Below are 21524 nucleotides of genomic sequence, written 5' to 3'. Positions count from 1 at the left end.
TAACAGACCTGGGAAAAGAAAGCTTGCCGTGACCTTGCGTGTGGTTCGCCTATAAGATGGAACCTTGCTCTTCCTTTGCCATCTTTGCCATCTGTCAAACGATCCTGGGATCATGAACCTGCTGTAAGGCAACTTTGTACGGTTCTGTGATTATTTAATTACTCATGAATTATTTCAGCGGCTTATTTCATATTTATATTTCAGTTTTTTTTTGTTTCCTTCCTACGCATACGAGAACTTCCCATCGGCTACAACCACCTGAGATCGTGCAATAAATCATACAGCAAGATCACATACTCTTACACCAATACATGGTATTGCTCTCTCTCCCCTCTCTCTCTCTCTCTCTTTCTCTCTCTCTCTCTTTCAAGTCTTCAACATCCCATTCTTCCGACACAATCCTTACCACGACCGGAAGTACCACCATGTCATCCATGTGGTTAACCGCACGCTACACGTCTTCTGCACTGCTTTCTCTAGTTTTCTACCAGATTTGTCGGAACCGAGGGGTAACAGGAAGCGGCGTTTAACCGTCTGGCTGCTGAGCATGTGTGCGTTTTGTCCACATGATAAATGACTTCCATTTGCTGCCTTCCCGGATTATTTTGCCCATCCCTCTCGTTAGTGGGATATAGAATGTTGCAAATCTTGCGGCCATATGGGGACATTGACCTTCTAAGGCAGGTTTTTTTTTGTTGTCTGATGAGGCCACCTCACTATGATCAGACTGTACTAAGAACACATTGTGAATACATGTGACTGTCCGTTTTTTTTAGTGAGACTGACACTATGCCCGTTTAAACGACCCATTCCCAAACCCAACACACCTTACCAGCGTGAAAAGCCTGTTTAATTCCTTCTATTATATTTCCTTCGCTCACTAATTAACTCGCCTAATTCGTTTTCGTACTGGATGGTCAGTTAATTTGACACCGATGAGCTCGGTACAATGAAATGAGAAACTAGATTACCATTTACCCAATTAAAACGATTAGCCAGCGCAGCGCGTGCGCTACCGTTTGTTGCCCAGCTAACTTGGTTGCTAACTTCCGCATCCCTGTGCTTCCTGGCGCGACTAATAGTCGTCCACACCGCGGCACCGAGGCACTGCATCGTATTATGTTTTGTTTCCTTTTTTAGCGAAAAAGTTTTCTACCCACCCCTCTCGGGGTAGTGAAGCCCACCTACCCGTTTAGGGTAGAAGTAGTAGTATTAGTATTAGTGGTAGTAGTAGTGGTCACGTGTGCAATTCATACATCGTCGATATGGCACCACCAAGTCCTTAATGCATAAATAATGAACGGTTAATGGCGGGAGGTGGCAAAGAACGACTCATTCTCTCTCTTTCTCTCTCTCTCTCTCTCTCTCTCTCTCTCTGTCGCTCCTTCCTGTGCTGTGCTGGCTGGGCCCAAACGTCGACAAACAACCGTAAACCCTGTTTGGGACGCGGAGTCCTGAATTTAAACAACAAATCCTCCATCAACACGCGCGTGAAACATTTCGATCTAATACCACCCCCTCCCTACCTGAAGCTCCGTAATTGCCTGTGCATGCTTACAAATCGCCTTCGGGAATGGGAATGACCACCCCTCCCCCGAGGGCTTCTCCCAAACCCCCTGGTTGCCCTTTATCTGACATTGCACAGTAGCTCCAGCCGACAGCTGTTCGGTTCGTTACTCAGCGCGTGCAGTTCGAATTCGTTACAAACTCCGGTGCCGAGCGCGCCCTAACGACTGCGGAAGTTCTAAGCCCGTATCGCTGCACCCTCAACTCCAGCCCCGCTCCCACACCCTCTCCCCCGCGGCTAGACGTACCTCCGCCCGCTGAGTTTATTGACTCAGTGACCTTATTTCCTGGTTGCGGAACCAACCTGGTTACCTGGAAAGGTTCGGGATAGCATGGGAGTTGTCCTTTTTTTCTCTCACTTTTTTTGTTGTTTAATCTAACACACTGTTATGCTTGTGGAAATCGGTTTGACGATGCGGTTTCTTACGTGGCGTCGCGGTTACCCGTTTTTATTTGGCCCAGCCATGCCCAGCGCTGTAAGGACTGCGGCAAAAACGGTTGCTGCCAGTTTTGACTGCCACGAACTGGCGCGTTTGAATAGATTTAATTGGACGCTTAAAGCACCCGGTTAAAGTGTGCCGGGAATGTGTGTGGGAAGTCAAATCAGGACGATGGTTTATGTATTAAACCTTCTGGGTTGTATTTTTCTGCTTTTTCTTTATCGATCGTCAGCCGAGTGGGGGGGTTACTAATGGAAAAAGCAGACACTCTAGTGGAATACAGATGTTGCCGTTTTATGCACCCTTTACTGTTGTTTTATAGTAACAGTACAAGGCAATGGTTGCATTACAAGATCGTGCCCGTTTGTGTTATGATACTGATAAGGAGGTTAACAATGACTAAGTTTTTTTTTTCCTTTTTTTTGTTTTACTTTTTAGCTTTTTGTTTAAAATTACAGATATAGATGTAGTGGCAGATAAATTTGTACCTAAAATGACATTCCTACCCACTGTAGCGAAATAATAGACGCGAAACCAAAAATAAATAAAAGAGAGAGAGAGAGAGAGAGAGAGAGAGAGAGAGAGAGAGAGAGAGAGAGAGAGAGAGGAATTCCGAGCTGCGCAATCCAACGCTTCGAGCTGCGCACACCCGCTCGCGATACCTACACGCTCTGAGAAAATGAAATGCAGTTAGCCTCAAAATAGGAGATACTTAAGGGTAATTTATTTTAAGCTATCGTTGATAAAAACTTACATTTTTGTGTACATAAAGTGAATTAATAATTCCAAAAAAAAAATGCTTATTAGTTGTTGCGCACTTGTAGAAAAAGTAGCCTGTTGCGCATCCTGTTAGATAGCTGCTCACGTGTAAGTAAGACGCAGTGAAGTGATGTTTCATTTGTCGCTAGTGAACTAATTGTTTAGGGTTTGTTTTGCACATGTTTTAATTGTAGTGTAGCAACAAACCCGTTTCTCAGCACCTACGCGTCAATCGTATGGATAAAAGATCTAACTACAAAGTGGCAATCGTCGCTGTACTGCTCGTCGTTTCAACCATGCTGCCGCTTGTTGAACCATTGCCCAAAGGTGTGGCCATAATTGGCAGTCGACGCACTCCTAACTGGAATCAATCAAAGACAACACCTTCAATAGCGCGCTGTTTAACACCAAATGAGCGGTTTGTACAATTACTGACTGCAGTAACATTTTCTTTACTTTACAACCAATTTGTTTCACACGACATGTAAGATAAATCTTTACAAACACGCTTCATCTACTGTAATTTTTGCATTTAATTTAATATAATCTCTGTAAAAGAATAAAACTGTATGTTTACACGATCAATTAGCATTTTCAATATGAAATCTCATCACACACAACAGACCAACAACGTAACCGTCATTTTTTAAAACGGAACGTGTATCGCTCCCTTCGAAGAAGTCAACCCGTATGTATCAACACAAGCGTTCCCGCTGGTTATGTCAAAGCGAGATTTGCTTCGCACAGTGCACGCCATCTTGATTCCAGACAGTCTAACACAACAGCCAGCTGTGAAATTCTTTCGTGCGATTTATTCCCCATTTCGTCACACAATCGCGCTAAAAAAGCCACATTTGCGAAGAAAGTGATCTCCTGCATCGACAGCAACTGCAGTAGCTAAAGTGCATCCACTCATCCGAACAGTTGTACGCGGAATGAAAAGTACCACATTTTACGATCACGAAACACGGAAAGAGCACCACATCTCGGACAAGATGGCGGCGGATGACGAGCTCAATAATGAGGTGCTGAATCTGCTAGAGGCGCCCTACAACAAGGAGGTAAGTGCCGTTGGTGCCACCCGCAGAGCTTACATTTGTGCTGTGCGTGTGATTGTATTCTCTTTAGAATCCTGTTTCTTGCTAATCGTGCTCCACACGTGTGGCCAGAGATTTTTTTTTTGTTGTAAGTTCGAGAACGCACACACGCTGCAAAGCTGTTTCAATAGATTGATACGTGCGTGTGCGGAGATGTATAAGTGCGCGCGCGTGTGTGTGTTTGTGAATGTTGCTCGAGGCTAGAAGCAGCCTGCTGCATATGTTGATGCAAAGGAAAGAGACAACCGACCACGGAGGCTCGTCAGCCGTGTTCCGGAAGTTAACGCTAGCAATGTTTACTCTCGCCCCTGTCCCATTCAAGGGTACCGCTTTCCTTTTCATCTCATGGTTCAATATACGCAGTCAAAGTAGAGTTTCTCAAGTTGGACTTGTAAAATAGCATAATATGTAAGACTCTTTGTATTGCTACGAAAAAGGTGGCAAAACTGTGCTGTTGTGTACATAATAATCTTCCGTAGTATGTAAGTGCTGTACTGAGAGAAGAAAAACAGAAACCAGAGCAATAATCGTATAACTATGTATGTTTATTAACAACCATTACCAAGCAATTCACATTATCTGCAAAAAAAAAAATCAAAAACAATCTATTCGATAAAAGGTAAATGACATGAATTTTCCTCGTTTCTGCATTTTATAGACGATACTAATGTCAGGTTCCGGTATGAGTTTGGTACAGAGAGTGTGTGTATTCAGCTTCCAAGACAAAGGTACATACCCAATTAATACACGAAAACTGCAAAATATACTATTACTGCAACGAAACTACTCTTTCCCTCCCACCCACAACATCTCAAGAGATTAACGGATAAAGAACCACAAATCATTTTATTCTTGCGAGCGTTAAGCAATCAAGAGCAACGAAAAAGACAAAAAATAATCCCCTTTTCCTACGTTTCTTGCGTTTTCTACTGTTCCCATTTTCTTCGCAATCCCCTACTTCACTATTGTCTATTCCCTTATCCGTTAGCTCTTTATTTTAGCATCACAAACATCCCTTGAACTGTACTTTCGTGGCTCCGTTTACTATCCGTAGCATAAAAAAGAACTATTTAAAAAATAATACACCAAACGACCGCCAGGCAAGTGACCCACGGAACCAAATGTGATTAAAGTGGAACTTTCTCTTTATTTTTCTAGGCTGATCTCTGTAAAGGCTGCTCTGTGTCTGCTGGTTGGAATCAAAGTAGGCAAAAATGCACAAATACAAATACAAAGCTCTAAACAATTAAAGATCAGTCACGATATTGACACACCAAGATATCATTGTATGCGGCAGTAAATGCCCTTGTTCCTTACGATAGAGGAAGTGTCCTCCCTAAAGAGGGCTTACAAGGAGAAGCAAGCAGAAGAAGCAAAAGCTTATCATAAAAAAGTACGCACACACTAACTATTATTATAATATTATATTTATGTATGTAAGCTAAAGAAGAAATTCGCACGAATAGTGGATCGCAAAATATTCTCCAATCAAGGTGTTCGCCTCAGGCATTAGAGATAAAAACACTAGAAAGTCTTCTCCGTCCCGTAATATTAATGTGTAGCTTTTGAACGTTGTCGATGCGTAGCAATCCTTCTTAGATTTCCTCCATCTCTGTTCTAGATGGCCGATGGTCGTTCGCGAACAGATCACAAACAAACACAACACCGTTTAAGTTCATCCAGGTTGTGCGCGTACGATACCGACGAGGCAAGTGTTTCGTCGTGCATATTTAATCGCGGTTTTATTTTCTCTCGTACATAGTTCTCTCTCGTGCCAAAGTTTGCTTCTGTTGGCCACAGTTCCTGATTGACTTGGATTTGAGGCGCACTAGCTACATCATCCCGAGGTGGCTATTGTACTTATTACCATCTGCATTTCAAAAATATCGAAGCAAAAGTATAGACATTTGTGTAGTATTAACAAACCAAGTAGCAAATACTCTGGATACCGTTCAAATGCGTGTGGCATACATGTGCCCCTCTCCTTGGCCTTAGTCTCTGCTCGTTCTAGGTGATCGTCCGTTTCAAGCAAAGTTTGAATAGATAACCGTCGTCACAGCGGATCACCATCGGCTCGAAAAATCTTTCACGAAGCAACGTGTAGTCTCTTATACAGCAGAAATGTTAGGGGACAAAACATATCGAAGTAGTTCGTTCGGTGCTCTCTTTACAGGTGTCCACTGGTTGCTATTTGAGGGCGTATTACGGGCATCCAGACAACCAACCGCGCTGATGCATCCGGTTGGCGCCAATTGAGGAGCGACTGGCCGAGACTTCCATTGTCTCTCACTCTCCCTCTCCACCTAATTAGAATCTGTAGACTTTTTTCTAGGTTCGTGATTATTTCGATGATCGTCGGTCTAGTGATGGGCAACAGTTGTACATACTAGTAATGGCGCGCATACGACAGCATCCCCTCTCGAAGGGATGCATGGCTGGCTGCTCGTCATCGTTACTGGTGACGATATCGACGATGCTGCTATCGTGTGTCCCTGTGTGTGTGTGTGATCTATCAAATATTTGAACAGATTCTTTGCAGATGTCGAACAATTCAGATACGTCGCTCCCAGCTGTGAAGTAGCTGCTGGCTAAATTGATCAATCCCTTTGAGTTGATGCCATTCGGTAGGATGACACATGGTCCGAGCTGCGTATGAGTGACGGTCATTGGTAATTCTATCGGAATGGAAGACACACACGCTCTTAGCATTTGCTTTGGATAGAATTTGTTTGCTACGCGAGCAATCGCTAAAGGCATTATTTTCCTTTTGCAGATTAATTGCTCTTAATGCGTTGATAACACTCCCCCACCCGCCCGGATGTCTTCTGGCGTATGAGAGAGAGAGAGAGACAGAAAGATGGGGCAAGTGTGAAGGCACTGTCACACGTCTGCCTTCGGAGAGTTTACCATTTAAAAGCAATAACTATACCATAGGCCTCCCGCAAACCGTTGCCTATAAGCGCGCGATCAAATGCACTTAGAAACAATGCTGAAACGTAAGTTCGTGTGTCCCATAACAGAATACAATGTGTTGTAATTGCAGAATTCAACCAACATTACACCTGTGTCCGCTCATAAACCTCTAAACCATGGGCCCGCCGTTTCGCAGAGCCGTCCGACTCGTCTCTTCTCCCCCGCGCGCTGTGGCTGGTCTGCGGAGGAAGAGATTAATAAGGTTAAGCGATCCTGTACTGTGTGCGGACATCTGTGTGCACTTAGCCAAAATTGTGGAGAACATACACGCTGGAGAGTTCCAACACCACTTTTTTACGTTTCATTTCTTCTGCGTAGGTTTACCGAATACCGAACCCCAGCCACGTGTCAATGAAGTGAAGATGCGCAAAAGACACACGTTTGATGCACGGTGCTAAGTTGGGCTAAGTCTAAGAGAACGCACTGTTCGTAGACTTGAACGTATCTTCAATCTGTTGCTTCCCATGTTGTATTTGTTTTTCTCTTATATTTGCATATGACTTCGGGTGTGCGTGCGCGGCGGTGACACGCGCCGTTTCATTGCTGCAACACTGAGATAAAGAGAGAGAGAGCGACTATTTCCCGCACCTGCTGGAGGGATTTGCGCGAACCCGACACATCTATGCAACGCACTAAATTAATCCAATATTTTGTTGTTTTCTCTTCTCTTTCCCTTTTCTTTTTTGTTGTTTTCTTTTTTACACTTCATCTCTATTCGCGCTATTCACGAACGGCGTGAAAAAAATCATCACGCGGGTGTTGTTGCGCGTGGTCCTGCAACTCAAACCACCACCCCAAAATCAACTTAAACCCTTCTACCGTTCAATGCAAATTGCGCGTATGCATCATTTTCATTTTCTCGAATACGACCTTATCTTCTCGGTACGGTTTACGACGTGCCCTGTATGTGTGTGCGTGTGTGCTCTGCTTTCTTCATCAACCCATCCATCGATGACGCTGCTTGCTCTTCACCCAAAACCAGGATGATGCTGCCGCCTCGCCGGTAGAAAATGGCGCCACAACGAATGGAGAGAAAAAGTCAAAGGAAAATGGCCATAGCAAATCCTCACGGTAAGTCGCAAATCAATGACAAAACGATATGTCAACCCTTAAAGGGAGAAGAAAGTTGACTAATTTTTTTGTTATTTTACAACAGCCACCGCAGTCGTTCGCGCGAACGCGAAAGAGAACGTGAGCGGGACCGTGATCGTGAGCGCGACCGTGACCGGGAGCGTGAGCGAGACCGTGAGCGCGATCGGGACGGTGAAAAGGGCTCCAAAAAGCATCGCTCCGGTTCGCCCGGGCGTACCCGCGACAAGGAGCGCCGTCGCAGCAAGGATCGCAGCAAGTCTCGTTCACCAGCGCGCCGCGACCGTTCGAAGGACCGCTCGAAGGAAAAGGACCGTAGCAAGAGCGATCACCATCGACGGGAGATAGTGGTTGAGAAGCGTCGATCTCGTGATCGCGTTGATCATCGACGCCGCTCTCGCGAACGAGACTATCGCCGTCGCAGCCGCTCCAGGGACGGTGGCCGGGGCATGGGCCGTGGCCGTCGCTCGATGTCCCCCAAACCCTACCGGGGAAGGGGACGAGGTGGCTCCGGCTACTACCGTGATCGATCGCCGCTGGAAGAGATGAGCCAGGAGGATCGGGATGCGCGTACCGTCTTTTGCATGCAGCTGTCCCAGCGCATCCATGCGCGCGACCTGGAGGAGTTCTTCTCGAGCGTGGGCAAGGTGCGCGACGTCCGTCTGATCACGTGCAACAAAACGAAGCGCTTCAAGGGCATCGCCTACATTGAGTTTAAGGATCCCGAGTCGGTCGCACTAGCGTTGGGCCTGTCCGGCCAGAAGCTGCTCGGCATACCGATCAGCGTGCAGCACACGCAGGCGGAAAAGAACCGTATGGCCAGCCAGCCGCCGGTTGCACCGCCCAAGAACCCGTCCGGCCCGATGCGTCTGTACGTGGGCTCGCTGCATTTCAACATCACGGAGGATATGCTGAATGGTATCTTCGAACCGTTCGGCAAGATCGATAACATCCAGCTCATCATGGATGCCGACACGGGACGCTCGAAGGGCTACGGATTTATCACAGTAAGTATAGTGTTTACTTTCTCTTCTGTTTGTTGCGTAGTAATTTTATTTCGAGAGATGCATCTTTTACTGCATACTGAATGACTTGATTGCGATTGTTGGTTTGCAATGAAAGGACCAAAGTGTGCTAAATGAAATTGATGGCTTGTTCTCTATTTTTACAAGAACATATGTTTACTCAACTTTGATTATAGTTGACTCATTCGGAGATTAATCGAGAACATACATACACAGTCTTTAGTGGCGGTACATGAAGTCTGCAATTGAAATAGCTATAATTATTCCAGCATACTCCTTGACTTGATCGCGATGACATCGTTTGCGATCGAGGGGAAGAGTATGCAATATCACACTCAGTTTTCGTAAGAATGCTGAAGATCTTGCACTTTTTAGATTGCTTACCGTTTAAGTGGAATGTGATCGTTTTCATTGTGAGATCATACAAAACATACTAAATAAGGCTTCATTTGAAACAGCGAAAGAAACGCTCTGACTATGAAAGGACATATATTTTTTTTTTATTTTGTTAGCATACTCCTTGACTTGATTGCGATTGATCGTTTGCCATCGAGGGGAAGAGTATGCAATATCAAGATTCAGTTTTCATCTGAAAGCTGATGATTTTGCAAATATTAGATTCCTTTCCCGCAATGGAATGTAATCGTTTTCATTGTGAAATCATACATTAAAATGTAAAGCACACACTAAACATCATGAAAAGAAATTATTACCGGTCGTTGACACGCAGATAGTCAAATTTATATTTATATTTTCTATATTTTAGCATACTCCTTGACTTGATTGCGATTAATCGTTTGCAATCGAGGGGAAGAGTATGCAATATCAAATTCAGTCTTCTTGCGAAGGCTGTTGATCTTGCACTTTTTAGATTGCTTACCCTTTAAGTGGAATACGATCGTTTACATTGCGAGATTGTACAGATAGTTAGTCAGAAATTCGTACAAAATAAGATTAAAACAAAACCCCCGTTAACAGCTTTAAACAATCAAACATGTTTCTTCTCCTTTTGCTTTCAGTTCCACAATGCCGATGATGCTAAAAAAGCACTGGAACAGCTGAATGGATTCGAGCTAGCAGGACGCCCCATGAAGGTGGGCAACGTGACGGAACGGTTGGACGTAACTACGCACGCCTCGCTGGACACGGATGAGATGGACCGCAGTGGCATCGAGCTGGGCGCAACCGGACGGCTGCAGCTTATGTTCAAGCTAGCCGAGGGGGCCGGTCTGGCCGTGCCGCGGGCGGCAGCCGACGCACTGCTCGCCACTGCCCCGCAGCCCGTACCGCAGCAACCGATCATGCAGTCGCCCCCGATCGCCACCCAGTGCTTTCTGCTGTCGAACATGTTCGACCCGGCGACCGAAACCAACCCGAACTGGGATCTGGAGATACAGGACGACGTGATAGAGGAGTGCAACAAGCACGGCGGCGTGCAGCACGTGTACGTGGACAAGCAGTCGCCCTCGGGCAACGTGTACGTCAAGTGTCCCAGCATCGCGACGGCCGTGCTCGCCGTCAACGCACTGCACGGGCGGTGGTTTGCAGGGCGCGTGATCGGGGCGGCCTACGTACCGCTGATCAACTATTACAACCTGTTCCCGGAAGCGGCCCAGTCAGTTACCATGCTGCAGCCGAAGCGATCCGGTTGAGAGGTATAATCGCTGCAAGCTTTTTTTTTTCTTTTTGCACACAAACATACACTTCTGGTAACAACTGGTCCTTGGTGCGTACCGACGTAAATGGGGAATCGTAAAGTTCTCATTTCTAGTGTTACCTGGACCCTTTCACACTAAACAAAGAGAGAACAATCTAGCAGCGCGGCACTGTGCTGTGTTGTGTGAGCCTCTTCTGGTCAGCTAGAACACTACTACCTAGTACAAGCCGTATTTTTCCTTTAGTAAATCCCAAACCTAGCGATCAGGATTGTTTGGAAGCCGTCGATTGGAACAAAACGATTCGACGAAAGAACAGCTGTAGATTGGAACCAATACCGCGGTGGAGGGGGACAAAGGACGATGTAAAGATTAAGGAAAAAATGAGCAATTTATATAGCTTTCTGTTTCCCCCCGACAAATATGTGATATTAAGCGGAAGGAGAAGCCCATTTTACGAACACGCACACACACACAACAAACAAAAAGCAGTGACGAAGATCTCGTATCCTACATGGCTGCTGGGGCTTTGATGTAGGAGGAAACAGGTTACTGCAAAACTGAATGTTAACGAGGGGCAAGAAAGGTAAATTCTTACTATTTCTCCTTTTTTGGAAAAGTTTTGGAATGTTGGGGAAAATGTCACACTGTACATGATTTACTTTTAAGATAAAGTAATGAGTGTTTGATTTAAAAATGCTTTCACACTCGTTGGGATAAACCATACAATTCAGTTTATTTTATTCGCTTTTAGTATGTGCATTATTTCGAAATCGATTAGTCAGACATTTTCCAGTTAACATTGGCGGGAGAGGGCAAGATTTCGATGACAACAACAAAAACAAAACAAGAGAAAACCTCTAGTACAGCAATAGCAATGTAAGACCAAAATGTGGGAAATTAATAGCATTACAAAACAAAGGGTGTCATCGGAAATATGATTAAGATCGACTTTAACAATTAAGGTTTTTATGGTTACTACTACATACTACTGAGCAGCGTAAGGTATATGTAGCGACATTAAGAGCATTATGTGTGTATCAGGCAAGATATGAAAGACAAATGAAAGATGAAACGTTAAACTGAGTGCGGATCTTATTTCAACAATTGAATAATTCCGAAAAAAGAAACGCTCTCTCTCTCTCGTGTATAATTAAACCAGCACCTTTGCTCGTTGGTACGGCACCTACTGCTATGATAGCTTTTTTATTATTGCTGAATGCTGCAATGATTGCATGATGAATGATGAATGAATGATTGCAAATGTTTTTCAAATAGAAAAATATACACTCTCTATCCCATTCTCAAACTCTCACTCTCTCCGCCTCCGCTAAGCGCTCTCGAACAGCCCAAAGCACAGCTTAATGGTGAATGTCCTATTCCTAAGATTGGTCAGTCGGCTTCGATGATGCTGGGGACGACGAGCTGCCGGCTGGCGCCGACGATGCTGGTGGCTTCAGGATGCCCTTCCGGCGAAGGTAGCGCACGATGAGCGGTGTCGCACCGAGCGTGATGCTGATGCGCACCGGCGCAAACACCTTGTGGATGGCGTAAGCGATGACGAACGTGCCGGCGCCGGCACCCGCCTTGCTGGCCAGCGCCGAATCGCCCCAGCCCATGCGTTCCAACAGCGACACCATATCTATTCCGCTGCATGGGGTGGCAGACAAAGTACCGGTGAGTAGCAGAAAAAATAGTAAAATAGATGAAAATAATCATTAAAACATTCGTTTTTAAAATGTGAGAAAAAGGACATTAGGAGGACATTGTTAAACAAAAGGAACAGCAAGCATCTTCTACGCGAACGTCGGACGAACGGAACAGCTCGGTAGGAGTGTACAAACCTCGATACCAGCAGATAGCAGGTGCCCAACGACGCCAGACTAATGCTGACATGGAACACGAGCACGGTGGAGCCGTACTCCTTGATCGCCTTCTTTAGCCGATCTTTGCGCGAGACGGGGACAACCTGTTCCTCATTAGCCACACCCTTGCCCTCTGAACTTTGCTCCCCTGCGCTGCCACTAGCAGAAGCTTTGTTAGAGCGTGCAAACGAAACTGCCAATAGGTGTGACGAGCTTAGCGAAAAGGCCCGACGGCCCGTACCGAACGTACCACTACTACTACCAACGCTGGAAAACGAATTCACCGATCCCCCCGACCCTAACTGCACACCCCCCGGCCATGAGCGCGAGCGTGCCAACAAACCACCCGCTACCAGCTGCTGCTGCGTACCTTCCGTCTTGATCGGACGGTCCTCGTAGCTGCTCCAGTCGGAGCGCACCTCCTGCCGCAGGTTGGTGTAGTGCGACGAGTTCAGCTCGTGCGACAGGAACTTGCTCTCCTGCGCCCAGGCACCGCCCGGCATGTTCAGATGCGTAAACTTGTGCATGCCGCCGAACGGGCTCGGCACGTTGCTTTGCATTGACGAGTTCAGGCTGACCGCGCCGGTACAGTCGTACGACTCGACGTGCGGATCGACCATACCCTGCTGGCCGCCATTGCTCATGTCCACCGTTACGTCGATCAGCCCGGCGTTCGGTGCGTACGATTGGTGCGTCAGCAGCGCCGTCGCATTAATGTCGCGCGAGCGCAACGGCGAAAAGCGTCTCGTTTCCGACGCATCGATGTTCGGGGGAAGTGGAAGTGCGGCCGCCAGCGGATAGCTGCGCTGCACGGACATGTGCAGACCGGACGATTGTGTTGCGGTCTTCTTCGCCGCCGAACCTACAGAAAGAAAGAGACAGATGGTAAATGGGAATTAAGTTTCATTCTATTTTAAATGGGATGTAGGATCAGTTTTCACTACGACTTAAAAACCGGGTGTTAGTGTATATATTTACACTTCAATCGTCATCGTTTCATCAACAATGCAAAATTTGCATAAAATGGTCATAAGGGAAGGGCTATTTGCGTTCCAGCAGGGGACGTGTTTCTTCTAGCACAACAGTAACCGGATCAAACCGGTACAGAAGTAGAAATGCGAAGCATTGCAACATTGTACGGCGATGCATTGGTCACGTAGCAAAATACGGTGTACGGCCCAGACCAGTTGTGGGTTTATATTAACTGCTTTGTCGATAAATAACGTTCATTATTGCGGTGGAGAGTGGGAACGTTCCAGGAGGATGATTCGTCGTTGTGTATGAAAGTAAACAAACACTTTTATGACTTGCTTTAATTTAAAATGATAAAACCAATACATGGATGACATCTTATGCGTCTTTTTTACGTTTAAATTTACAACAAAACTCCTCCAACAAATCTGATGGAAAAGCAAGATCGCTTAAATTATTCCTCGTAAACTTGTGCAAAGAATGCGAAAATATAATTCTTTGTTTTTTTTTTTGCAATTTCCTTGTCTGCTTCAACATTAAAATATGCACCATACACTGGACAATTTCCGCACTGTGTTCGTGAACATAAAGGCAACGATTGCCGCTGCATGCAATCCGGATATGTTTCCGATGCATCCGTGCAAACCGGTTTTTATGTGTGCTGCTAACGGGGGGTTTCGAACGCGTTGCAGGGCGAACAGAACTTATTTATATCGAGAGCGAAAAGCATCATCATTTTTACTCACCACCATCCAACGCGCCGATGATACCGGTAGACATCGCCCTTTGGCCCGTCGTTTTGGCCAGTGTGGCCTTGAATACGTGCTGCACTTGCTGCGCCATTGTGCCTTCTCCGCTACTGCTACAACCAAAAAATCTATAAACACACGCACAACCTTGCCCTGTTACCGTGGAGATTAGAGTTTGATGTTTTACCCTTGGCCTTGAACTACAAACTGGTGCCGAATGCCGAACAAGAAGCACGTACGCTTTACGCTGAACCAAACCAAAAACAAACTGAACTCGCTAACCAAACAATTAACTCTCTAAATTCCCTTTTACCGTACGACTTGGCTCTCTAACACACCCGCGATTGGTACGGACAAGACCCGGACAATGCTCAACTGTGACTGAAACTGTGGCAGAGGAACGTGCACGACTGAACCGCGTACATTTGCAAATTGCGGTTGCGCGAGAGCTATGCGTCTTTATGAGTAGAAATGTCCCCGTCTCGCACCGCACCGCGCCGTCGCACCAATCAGCCCCGTTGATCAGGCCCTGTATCTGGATCCGTCGGTATGTGTGCCCGCCTGTGTACGATGTGTGCGTCGTTACCCCGTCCGGCGTATTCTCGTGGTGGTGGGAGGTTCGGTAGCTTTATCCCACAGCTTCAGCAGTAGTTAACCGGCTATTGCGTCTGTAACGAGAGAGATGGGGTAGAAAATGAGAATACTAAAAAGTCGTGAAGACGTGTGAGTAGATTTCTGAAGCATTCGTTGCGCGTTCCCTTCCAGTGCGTTCCACTTTTTCCGACGTGCGAAGGATGTTCTGATGGGTTTAAAAATAATGTGTCCCCCCGTACACACATGGTGTACTGTGGATAGCAACGTTCCTACATGATCGACAGCTGATTGATCACCGATGGTGTGGCGGGTTTGGGGCTTTAGCCGCAAAGAAAGCGACCAACGCGACCGGACACTGTCCAAAGTCCTTCGCATGAGCCCGAGGAAAAGAAACCAAGGAAAGCACACAAAAAAGCCGTTTGCCATTGTCGTGTGTTCCCCTTTTCATCAGCTGATCAGTGCGTGATTCTGGGCCGGAACCGGTTCGCTCGCTCGTCGCGGACCATTGAAGCAGATGCGAAATGGATGCCGGACGGTTATGGTTAAATGAGGAATAATTGAACTCAATTTAGCGTCCTCGGTGATTTGCCATTGCGTGAACACTTGTACTTTCATCACTTTCGCACTCGTAGACCAAACGCAGTCCAAACAGTTGCGACTGCTGGCTTCAAATTTCAGTTTTCGACGCTTCAGATGCGCGTATTGTATGTTATCTGCCTATATCTTCTTCTTTGCATAAACGGCGCCCTTGATCATACTATTCTTTGGTACCATGGATACCAGGCTTTGTTATTCTTTGGACATTTTGGATGGCAATCGAACCAGATCCGGTCTTTGGAAGAGCCAACGCGACTGCCAAATTTGAGATTTGCAAGAAAATCAGATCAAAAACATCCCTCAACTACATTTTCTGTACAAATTTTTAGATTTGTAGGGCCATTTGCCGAATCCTACGGCGAATCTGTAGCGTGTACTGGATAAATAATTGGCCTAAGAGTCAAGTTGTGGTTATGGTAGTCATTCGTTGTCGACCGGCCATTGGCAGACACCAAAACAAATAAATTGATATCGTTAAGATACATAGGGGAGTCTTGAAATTGGGACAATAACGCTTCTCTGCGGCATACATCATCCAAACAACTTTGGGAGTATTAGTCCATTAGTTTACTTCAGTCTTCAAGGACTTGGTACTTGGGTACTGGTAAGAAAGTTGGAGGTGGCCCTGTGTTGTCATTTGATCATATTTTTAGGGGGTTGTGTTTATGGAATAATATTTCCCTACCGGCAACCCCACTGTATAGGAGCCCTGCTAGTCTTGGGTTACCTTGAAAATGCAATGTTGCCGCTAAAACACCTGATAAGTGAGGTAAGGCGATAACTAGCCTTGGAATTACAGCAACACCATGTAGTTCCTATCCCCTAAACAAAATCATCTAATACGACACAGTTACAAGATCCCCACTCAAACCTTACAACCTTTAGGATCATCAAGCATTCCGCAGTTAAAGTTCGCATAAATTATACTAAAATATTACGTACTTACACTTATTTATGTGATTATTCGTATCGTAGCCAATTTAGTACCTTCCAGCACCTCACACAAAAACGAACAACACACACCTTCGAAACGTCAATGTTGTGACAAGTGACGTCATCACTCGCTGAAGGTGGCCGCACAAACGGACGCACATGGATTTCATACAAACACAGGTCATTTTAAATTTATTTGTAAACTTTAAGCTTAAATCACAATCGGATACATTTCCTTTCGCTTAAATCTGTAACTTGGACAGTACACTGCCCAACTCTTCTTCCATCCCAACAACATCCTGTACCGCCGTTCCCGGTTGCTCAGATGTATCCGGTGTTTCCTGCTCCATCTCTTCCGATGCTTCCCTGAGTATTGCTTCCTGTTGCTCCGGTGCGTACCTTCTTTCTACAATTTTCAACTCCCCAAACAACAATTCGTCGGGTTGTAGCGGCTTTTTCACATCCGTCTCCCGATACACCAGCTGCCGCCCGGTAATGAGCCGGAATTTTGGAATGTCCTCCTGGTCCCGCAGCCAAAGCGGGCTCGTCAGCATCTGCTGCTTGATGTAGTTGGACGCTTTGTAGCAGTCGCCGCTGCAAAAGTTTTTCCTCTCCGTAATGTCGAACACCTTGTTCTGGGTCACCGATATGACGTACTGCTGCTTCGGTATGCTGAAAAGGGGGCGTGTAACGGTTTAGAACCTTTAAAAAGATTGCATTAAACGAAGGATTTGCTTACTTTTTGAGCTCATTGTCACACAGCGGATAGCCACAGATCTTCACAATCGCCCGCTCCTGTACAATGTCCTCCATGTGGCATTGGTTGATGTCCTTCAGCAGTGTGAGCAGCTCATCCTCCGTGCGTCCCGGCTCGATGAGCGTTTCCACCACACGCTGTGCCTTGTCGTTGCATTCCTTTTTCTTGCGCAGAGCTTTCTGAAGCTGTTCCTTGCTAGAAAAATGCATAATGGATACGAGAGCGAAGTGAAAATAATCGGCTACACCTCGGCTAAACCGACGCGCAGAGGTGTCTCTTACCTAAAATTCCGCGCCCGTTTCGGTAACTTCGCTCGATTTACCTTTGTTGCCGGCTGCTTGGGTGTTTGGTCTTTCGTGAAAACATTCAAATCTTCATTCCACATTTTAACTTGATTTCGAGGCCGATTTGCTTTCGGTTTTGCAGTTTGTTGACTGTACGCTTTCCTTTTTTTTGGGTTGCAAATGGGATGTAAACAAACCCACCGTTTGACAGTTGATTGCGATTGCCCGGTGAAAAAGCTATGACAGTTCCAAGACATGCATTTGAATATCACGGGAATGCCGTTAATCTTTTAACATAAACTTACATTTCGTTTGCGTTTTTACGTTTTAATTTCTATTTTCTGCGATTGATCCTCTTCACTAGACAAACCGCCCTGCTGCTTGCTCGCCAAAGAATGTCCACCATTACCACAACGCGCTACATGCCTCTTCAGCAAAACAGCTTGCGTAAACCGTCTCCCACAGTCGGCGCAACCGAACGGCTGCTCGCCCGTATGCGTCCGCTCGTGCATCGACAGTGCGTGCTTGCGCGTATACGATGCGCCACAAACCCCGCAGCTAAACGGTTTCGCTCCCACGTGCGACAACTCGTGCCGCTTTCGGTCGGAAATGTGATAGAATCGTTTCGAACACAAGCTACAAGCGTACGGTTTCTCGCCCGTGTGCAACCGTTGATGCAACCGTAAGTGCTGGCCCGTTTTAAACCGGGCACTACACTCACCACACTGGTACGGTTTCTCCTCCGAGTGGCACAGCTGCAGATGCTCCTTCATGTTTCGCTTCCGCGCAAACCGCTTCGCACAGTAGCAACATTCGAACGGCTGCTCGTCACGGTGGCAGATTTGATGGGACTTTAGATTTGCCTCCGAGTAGAAGCGCTTTTCGCACAGCTCGCACGCAAACGGACGTTCGCCGGTGTGGGTACGCTCGTGGATCGTCAGTGCTGCTGAGCTGCCGGCCCGAAAGCAGCACAGCTTGCACGCGAAATTGCGAATGTGCACGTTCGAGCGAACCAGCTGATGAACGCGCAAATTCTTCGACGACCCAAACGCTCGAAAGCACACGTGGCACTTGAACGGTCTTCCTGGCTCTTGATTTTCACGATTTTTTCGTAGCTTAATTGCGTGCATTTCCTGCGCGTGTTTTATCAGCGCTGGTTCGTCGGTAAAACTTTGAGAGCAGTGTGTAACGCAGCAGAAACGAAGATTCGATGCCTCCAGGGGCAGTAGATCGATGACGAGTGAAGGTTCTTCTTGCTCAGCAGTATTACATTCCAGGTCGTTTAATCGCTGGTAGCATGCTTGACACATCGCTCTACCCGTGTTCGTACCCGAAGGACAGCCGCTCTGCTGAAACAGATACGTCGGTTCCGTGTCGTCGATCTGCTTCCCGCAATCGCTACATAGACAGGCCGCTAGCCGATCGATCGTGGTAGGATCTTGTTCCAACGATTCTCTCGTACTAGTCGTTGCTGTGCACGATGCGATTGATTCCTCGACATACGGTTCTGCACACAGGGTCCCATCGCTGTGTAGCTGGGCCGATGTGCGCAGGGCGCTGTCCGAGGTTAGCAGTCGGTCCCGAAACATCGACACCATTTGCAGCTCGATGTGGCATCTTGCGCAGATGCTCTGTGGAAACGGATCATCTTCTGCTATCTACAAATGAAAAGCAATTTCAGTTGGCAATATAACGTTTCCAGCCGATGCTGCTAACGAACCTGTACACCGAACAAATCGTTCAGCAACTCGCCGATTGTTAAGCCATTTATGTACGATTGGAAAAGTGACGCCGTTTGTCCGTCCTCATCGCTTGTGTCCTGTTTCAAACACACTCTACACTGCATTTTACTGCTGCAGACACATTTCTAATCTGATTTTTCCTGAAGAAATTGATTTTTGAGCAATTGTTTGTTTACATATTTTGACGGATGCCCGTTAGATTTGACAGTTGATTCTGACATTTGAAACAGTTCAAACAAAAACAACATTTCGGGGAACTTTTGGTGGCAGACGCGTTGGATTTCGTAAGAAAGAAAATTAGTTTTCAATGAACATTCCATCGAAATGCGGAAGGTAAAGTATTGTGTAAAGAAAACTATTAATTTAGCGCTTCAATAAACTGTCTTCTACATTGTTTCAGTCATCGGCAAATGGCTGTGCAGCGAGTGCGAGCGACAACCAAGTGCTGGAACCACCGGCGACTCCAGCAAACAAAGCAACCGAGGATGAGGATGAAAATTCGGATTCTGATGAAAATCCCAGCCATCTGACGATTGCATGTCCCGAATGTGGCAAAATGTTTGCCGATAGGAGTGGCCTTCGTCGGCACGAATCGGTCCACACGAAGCATAAGCCGTACCTGTGCGAAAAATGTTCCCACTCGTTCACGCAGAACACCAGCCTTGTGCGACACATGCTCATTCATTTGCGCGAGAAAAACTTTCCCTGCTCGCACTGTACGATGAAGTTCCGACAGAAGGTTAACCTGGACGCGCACGTCAAACAGGTGCATCCGCCAGCGGACGATCCGGAGTTGGAAAACCGGTTCCACTGCAAAAAGTGTCCGTCGGCGTTCAAAACGGCCGGTCGGTTAAGGGATCACCGGGCCCGACTGCACGGCGAGATGGTCATATTTGACCAGTGTGTGAAGCGCACACCGAACATAGCGAACGACGCGCCCGACGGGTCAGAGGACAGTGATGAAGCGTCCCAAGAGGAAGGTTCGCAATCGTCAGCACTGGACACGGAGCAGGAGGAAAGTGAGATAGTGCAGAAAGTAATCCCCAGTCGCCGGACCGAACATCTGAAGGGTAAAACGCCCCAGCGACGGCATGAGTGTGAGGTGTGCAAGGCAGCATTCCTGAAGAAGGCACACCTTGCCCAGCACATGGTATCGCATCTCGGGTTTAAAGAGTTCCGGTGCGACGTTTGCGACAAAACGTTCTCCACCAAACAGTCGCTCAACAGCCACACCGTGCTGCACGCGCAAACCGAGTTGCCGTTCAGTTGCGAGGCCTGCGGGGAATCGTTCAGTCGTCGCGCTACGCTGAAAAGGCATCAGACCATGCTGCATGAGGCGCAGAAACATTCGTACCGGTGTCCTTACTGTGGGAAACGCTGTCGTTGGTATCACAACTGCCTTACGCACATGAAACGCTTTCATCCGAAGACGGACGGGAAGGAGTTGTTGGATCCGATTAAAGAACCCGTCACGAGCGGTGACCATGAGGAGACAGTTCCTTTGGCAGGAAATGAATGTTAAAGAGAATACAATTGCATTTAGCTTCTCTATAGCCACTATCGTACAGTCTTGTATTTGCTTGTTGATTCGCGTCTTGTTTTTTCTTCCACCACCTTATGCTCAAAAATTAAGATCAGTTCAGTGCAATTTCAAACCATTGCTTTGCTCATTATTTCATACGCCGCATCTTCCTCCTTGTCCGGCGACATCTCGTCCACGTCGTACCCGAGCCGCCGGTAGAACCGCATCCCGTCCTCGTTGTTCTTCAGCACCGTCAGCACCACCCGCTCCATGCAGAAGTGTCGTGCCATCTGCTCCAACGCTTTCATCATGAATGCGCCCAGCCCTTTGCGCTGGAAGTCCGCCTCCACCTGCAGCTCGTAGCAGTACAGCACGCTACGGCCGTAGTCCAGATCGAAACGGAACATCGTGTACGCGGCCGGCTTGCGGGTGGCCACATCCGTCGCAACCAGATACCGTGCCCAGGCTTTGTTCAGATCCGCCTGCTTGATCTTCGGCTGCCAGCCCAAACTGCACGCCCGGTACTGTGGGCCCACGTTGCGTTCCGCCAGCTTGAAGGCCCACTTGAGCAGCTTCGGGTCCATGTCGGCCTTGCGCTTACACTGTAGCTTCAATTGCAGCTCCTTGCCATCGCTGTCGGTGTATTTGTAGGACAAGTATTCGGGAAACTCTGCCAGCGGGTTTGTTTGCTGGTTGGCCACCTGCAGACACTTTTGCTGGGAGGTTGCCTGATTTCGGGACACGGTTTCGGTGACGGACATTGTGGATCGGTCGTATTTGCCTTGTTTAGGTAAAATTTAAATAGGATTTGAGTGCAAAACACGACGCTGCTGCGGAAAGCTTTTTAAAAACAGATCAAAACGCGCGCATTCCAGCATCGCTTCGGCTACATGACAGCGAGCCCG

At 47.0% G+C, this 21524-nt stretch overlaps 6 protein-coding genes across 8 annotated transcripts; 2 read left to right on the top strand and 4 right to left on the bottom strand.

The window, feature by feature from the left end:
* The first annotated feature begins 3495 nt into the window (after positions 1-3495).
* Positions 3496-11437, top strand: LOC121597286 (RNA-binding protein 39). 3 transcript variants are annotated; one of them, XM_041922933.1, is made up of 6 exons: positions 3496-3826; positions 4521-4590; positions 5021-5255; positions 7818-7906; positions 7992-8931; positions 9969-11437. In XM_041922933.1, exons 3-6 carry the CDS (start codon positions 5163-5165, stop codon positions 10599-10601), a joined length of 1755 nt encoding a protein of 584 aa, XP_041778867.1. In that variant the 5' UTR covers positions 3496-3826; positions 4521-4590; positions 5021-5162; the 3' UTR covers positions 10602-11437. The 3 variants fall into 3 exon arrangements, with proteins under 3 accessions (XP_041778867.1, XP_041778868.1, XP_041778866.1); XM_041922934.1 differs by lacking the exon at positions 4521-4590; XM_041922932.1 differs by lacking the exons at positions 4521-4590; positions 5021-5255.
* A 315-nt stretch (positions 11438-11752) lies between these two features.
* Positions 11753-16413, bottom strand: LOC121597294. The gene is made up of 5 exons (XM_041922942.1): positions 16328-16413; positions 14188-14858; positions 12840-13331; positions 12449-12767; positions 11753-12254 (listed from the first exon to the last, which is right to left on the bottom strand). Exons 2-5 carry the CDS (start codon positions 14282-14284, stop codon positions 11987-11989), a joined length of 1176 nt encoding a protein of 391 aa, XP_041778876.1. The 5' UTR covers positions 14285-14858; positions 16328-16413; the 3' UTR covers positions 11753-11986.
* Positions 12208-20650, top strand: LOC121597288 (zinc finger protein 429-like). The gene is made up of 3 exons (XM_041922936.1): positions 12208-12281; positions 19297-19430; positions 19498-20650. The coding sequence occupies exons 2-3, from the start codon at positions 19422-19424 to the stop codon at positions 20617-20619; spliced, it is 1131 nt and encodes a 376-aa protein (XP_041778870.1). The 5' UTR covers positions 12208-12281; positions 19297-19421; the 3' UTR covers positions 20620-20650.
* On the bottom strand, positions 16476-17626 carry LOC121597291 (putative RNA polymerase II subunit B1 CTD phosphatase Rpap2). Its single transcript, XM_041922938.1, has 3 exons — positions 17353-17626; positions 17054-17266; positions 16476-16986 (listed from the first exon to the last, which is right to left on the bottom strand). The coding sequence occupies exons 1-3, from the start codon at positions 17610-17612 to the stop codon at positions 16557-16559; spliced, it is 903 nt and encodes a 300-aa protein (XP_041778872.1). The 5' UTR covers positions 17613-17626; the 3' UTR covers positions 16476-16556.
* LOC121597287 (zinc finger protein 33B-like) lies at positions 17501-19286 on the bottom strand. Its single transcript, XM_041922935.1, has 3 exons — positions 19076-19286; positions 17661-19013; positions 17501-17592 (listed from the first exon to the last, which is right to left on the bottom strand). Exons 1-2 carry the CDS (start codon positions 19199-19201, stop codon positions 17676-17678), a joined length of 1464 nt encoding a protein of 487 aa, XP_041778869.1. The 5' UTR covers positions 19202-19286; the 3' UTR covers positions 17501-17592; positions 17661-17675.
* Positions 20648-21523, bottom strand: LOC121597292 (N-alpha-acetyltransferase 40). Its single transcript, XM_041922939.1, has one exon. The coding sequence runs from the start codon at positions 21378-21380 to the stop codon at positions 20748-20750; it is 633 nt and encodes a 210-aa protein (XP_041778873.1). The 5' UTR covers positions 21381-21523; the 3' UTR covers positions 20648-20747.
* Position 21524: the final 1 nt, after the last annotated feature.

This window comes from Anopheles merus, chromosome 3R, assembly GCF_017562075.2.
Source record: "Anopheles merus strain MAF chromosome 3R, AmerM5.1, whole genome shotgun sequence".
NCBI lineage: Eukaryota > Metazoa > Arthropoda > Insecta > Diptera > Culicidae > Anopheles > Anopheles merus.
This window is presented reverse-complemented; position numbering and strand designations above follow the sequence as displayed.

Excerpts from the sequence above, each read along its gene's own strand:
- LOC121597286 (XM_041922932.1), top strand. The coding sequence starts at position 3,701 with ATGAAAAGTACCACATTTTACGATCACGAAACACGGAAAGAGCACCAC. Across the intron at positions 3,827-7,817 it reads AGGCGCCCTACAACAAGGAG|GATGATGCTGCCGCCTCGCC; the intron begins GTAAGTGCCGTT and ends ACCCAAAACCAG. Across the intron at positions 8,932-9,968 it reads AGGGCTACGGATTTATCACA|TTCCACAATGCCGATGATGC; the intron begins GTAAGTATAGTG and ends TTTTGCTTTCAG.
- LOC121597291 (XM_041922938.1), bottom strand. The coding sequence starts at position 17,612 with ATGTCTTGGAACTGTCATAGCTTTTTCACCGGGCAATCGCAATCAACT. Across the intron at positions 17,267-17,352 it reads AAACGGGCGCGGAATTTTAG|CAAGGAACAGCTTCAGAAAG; the intron begins GTAAGAGACACC and ends GCATTTTTCTAG. Across the intron at positions 16,987-17,053 it reads TGTGACAATGAGCTCAAAAA|CATACCGAAGCAGCAGTACG; the intron begins GTAAGCAAATCC and ends CCCCCTTTTCAG.
- LOC121597294 (XM_041922942.1), bottom strand. The coding sequence starts at position 14,284 with ATGGCGCAGCAAGTGCAGCACGTATTCAAGGCCACACTGGCCAAAACG. Across the intron at positions 13,332-14,187 it reads CATCGGCGCGTTGGATGGTG|GTTCGGCGGCGAAGAAGACC; the intron begins GTGAGTAAAAAT and ends TTCTTTCTGTAG. Across the intron at positions 12,255-12,448 it reads TGCTATCTGCTGGTATCGAG|CGGAATAGATATGGTGTCGC; the intron begins GTTTGTACACTC and ends CACCCCATGCAG.
- LOC121597292 (XM_041922939.1), bottom strand. The coding sequence starts at position 21,380 with ATGTCCGTCACCGAAACCGTGTCCCGAAATCAGGCAACCTCCCAGCAA.
- LOC121597287 (XM_041922935.1), bottom strand. The coding sequence starts at position 19,201 with ATGCAGTGTAGAGTGTGTTTGAAACAGGACACAAGCGATGAGGACGGA. Across the intron at positions 19,014-19,075 it reads ACGATTTGTTCGGTGTACAG|ATAGCAGAAGATGATCCGTT; the intron begins GTTCGTTAGCAG and ends TTTCATTTGTAG.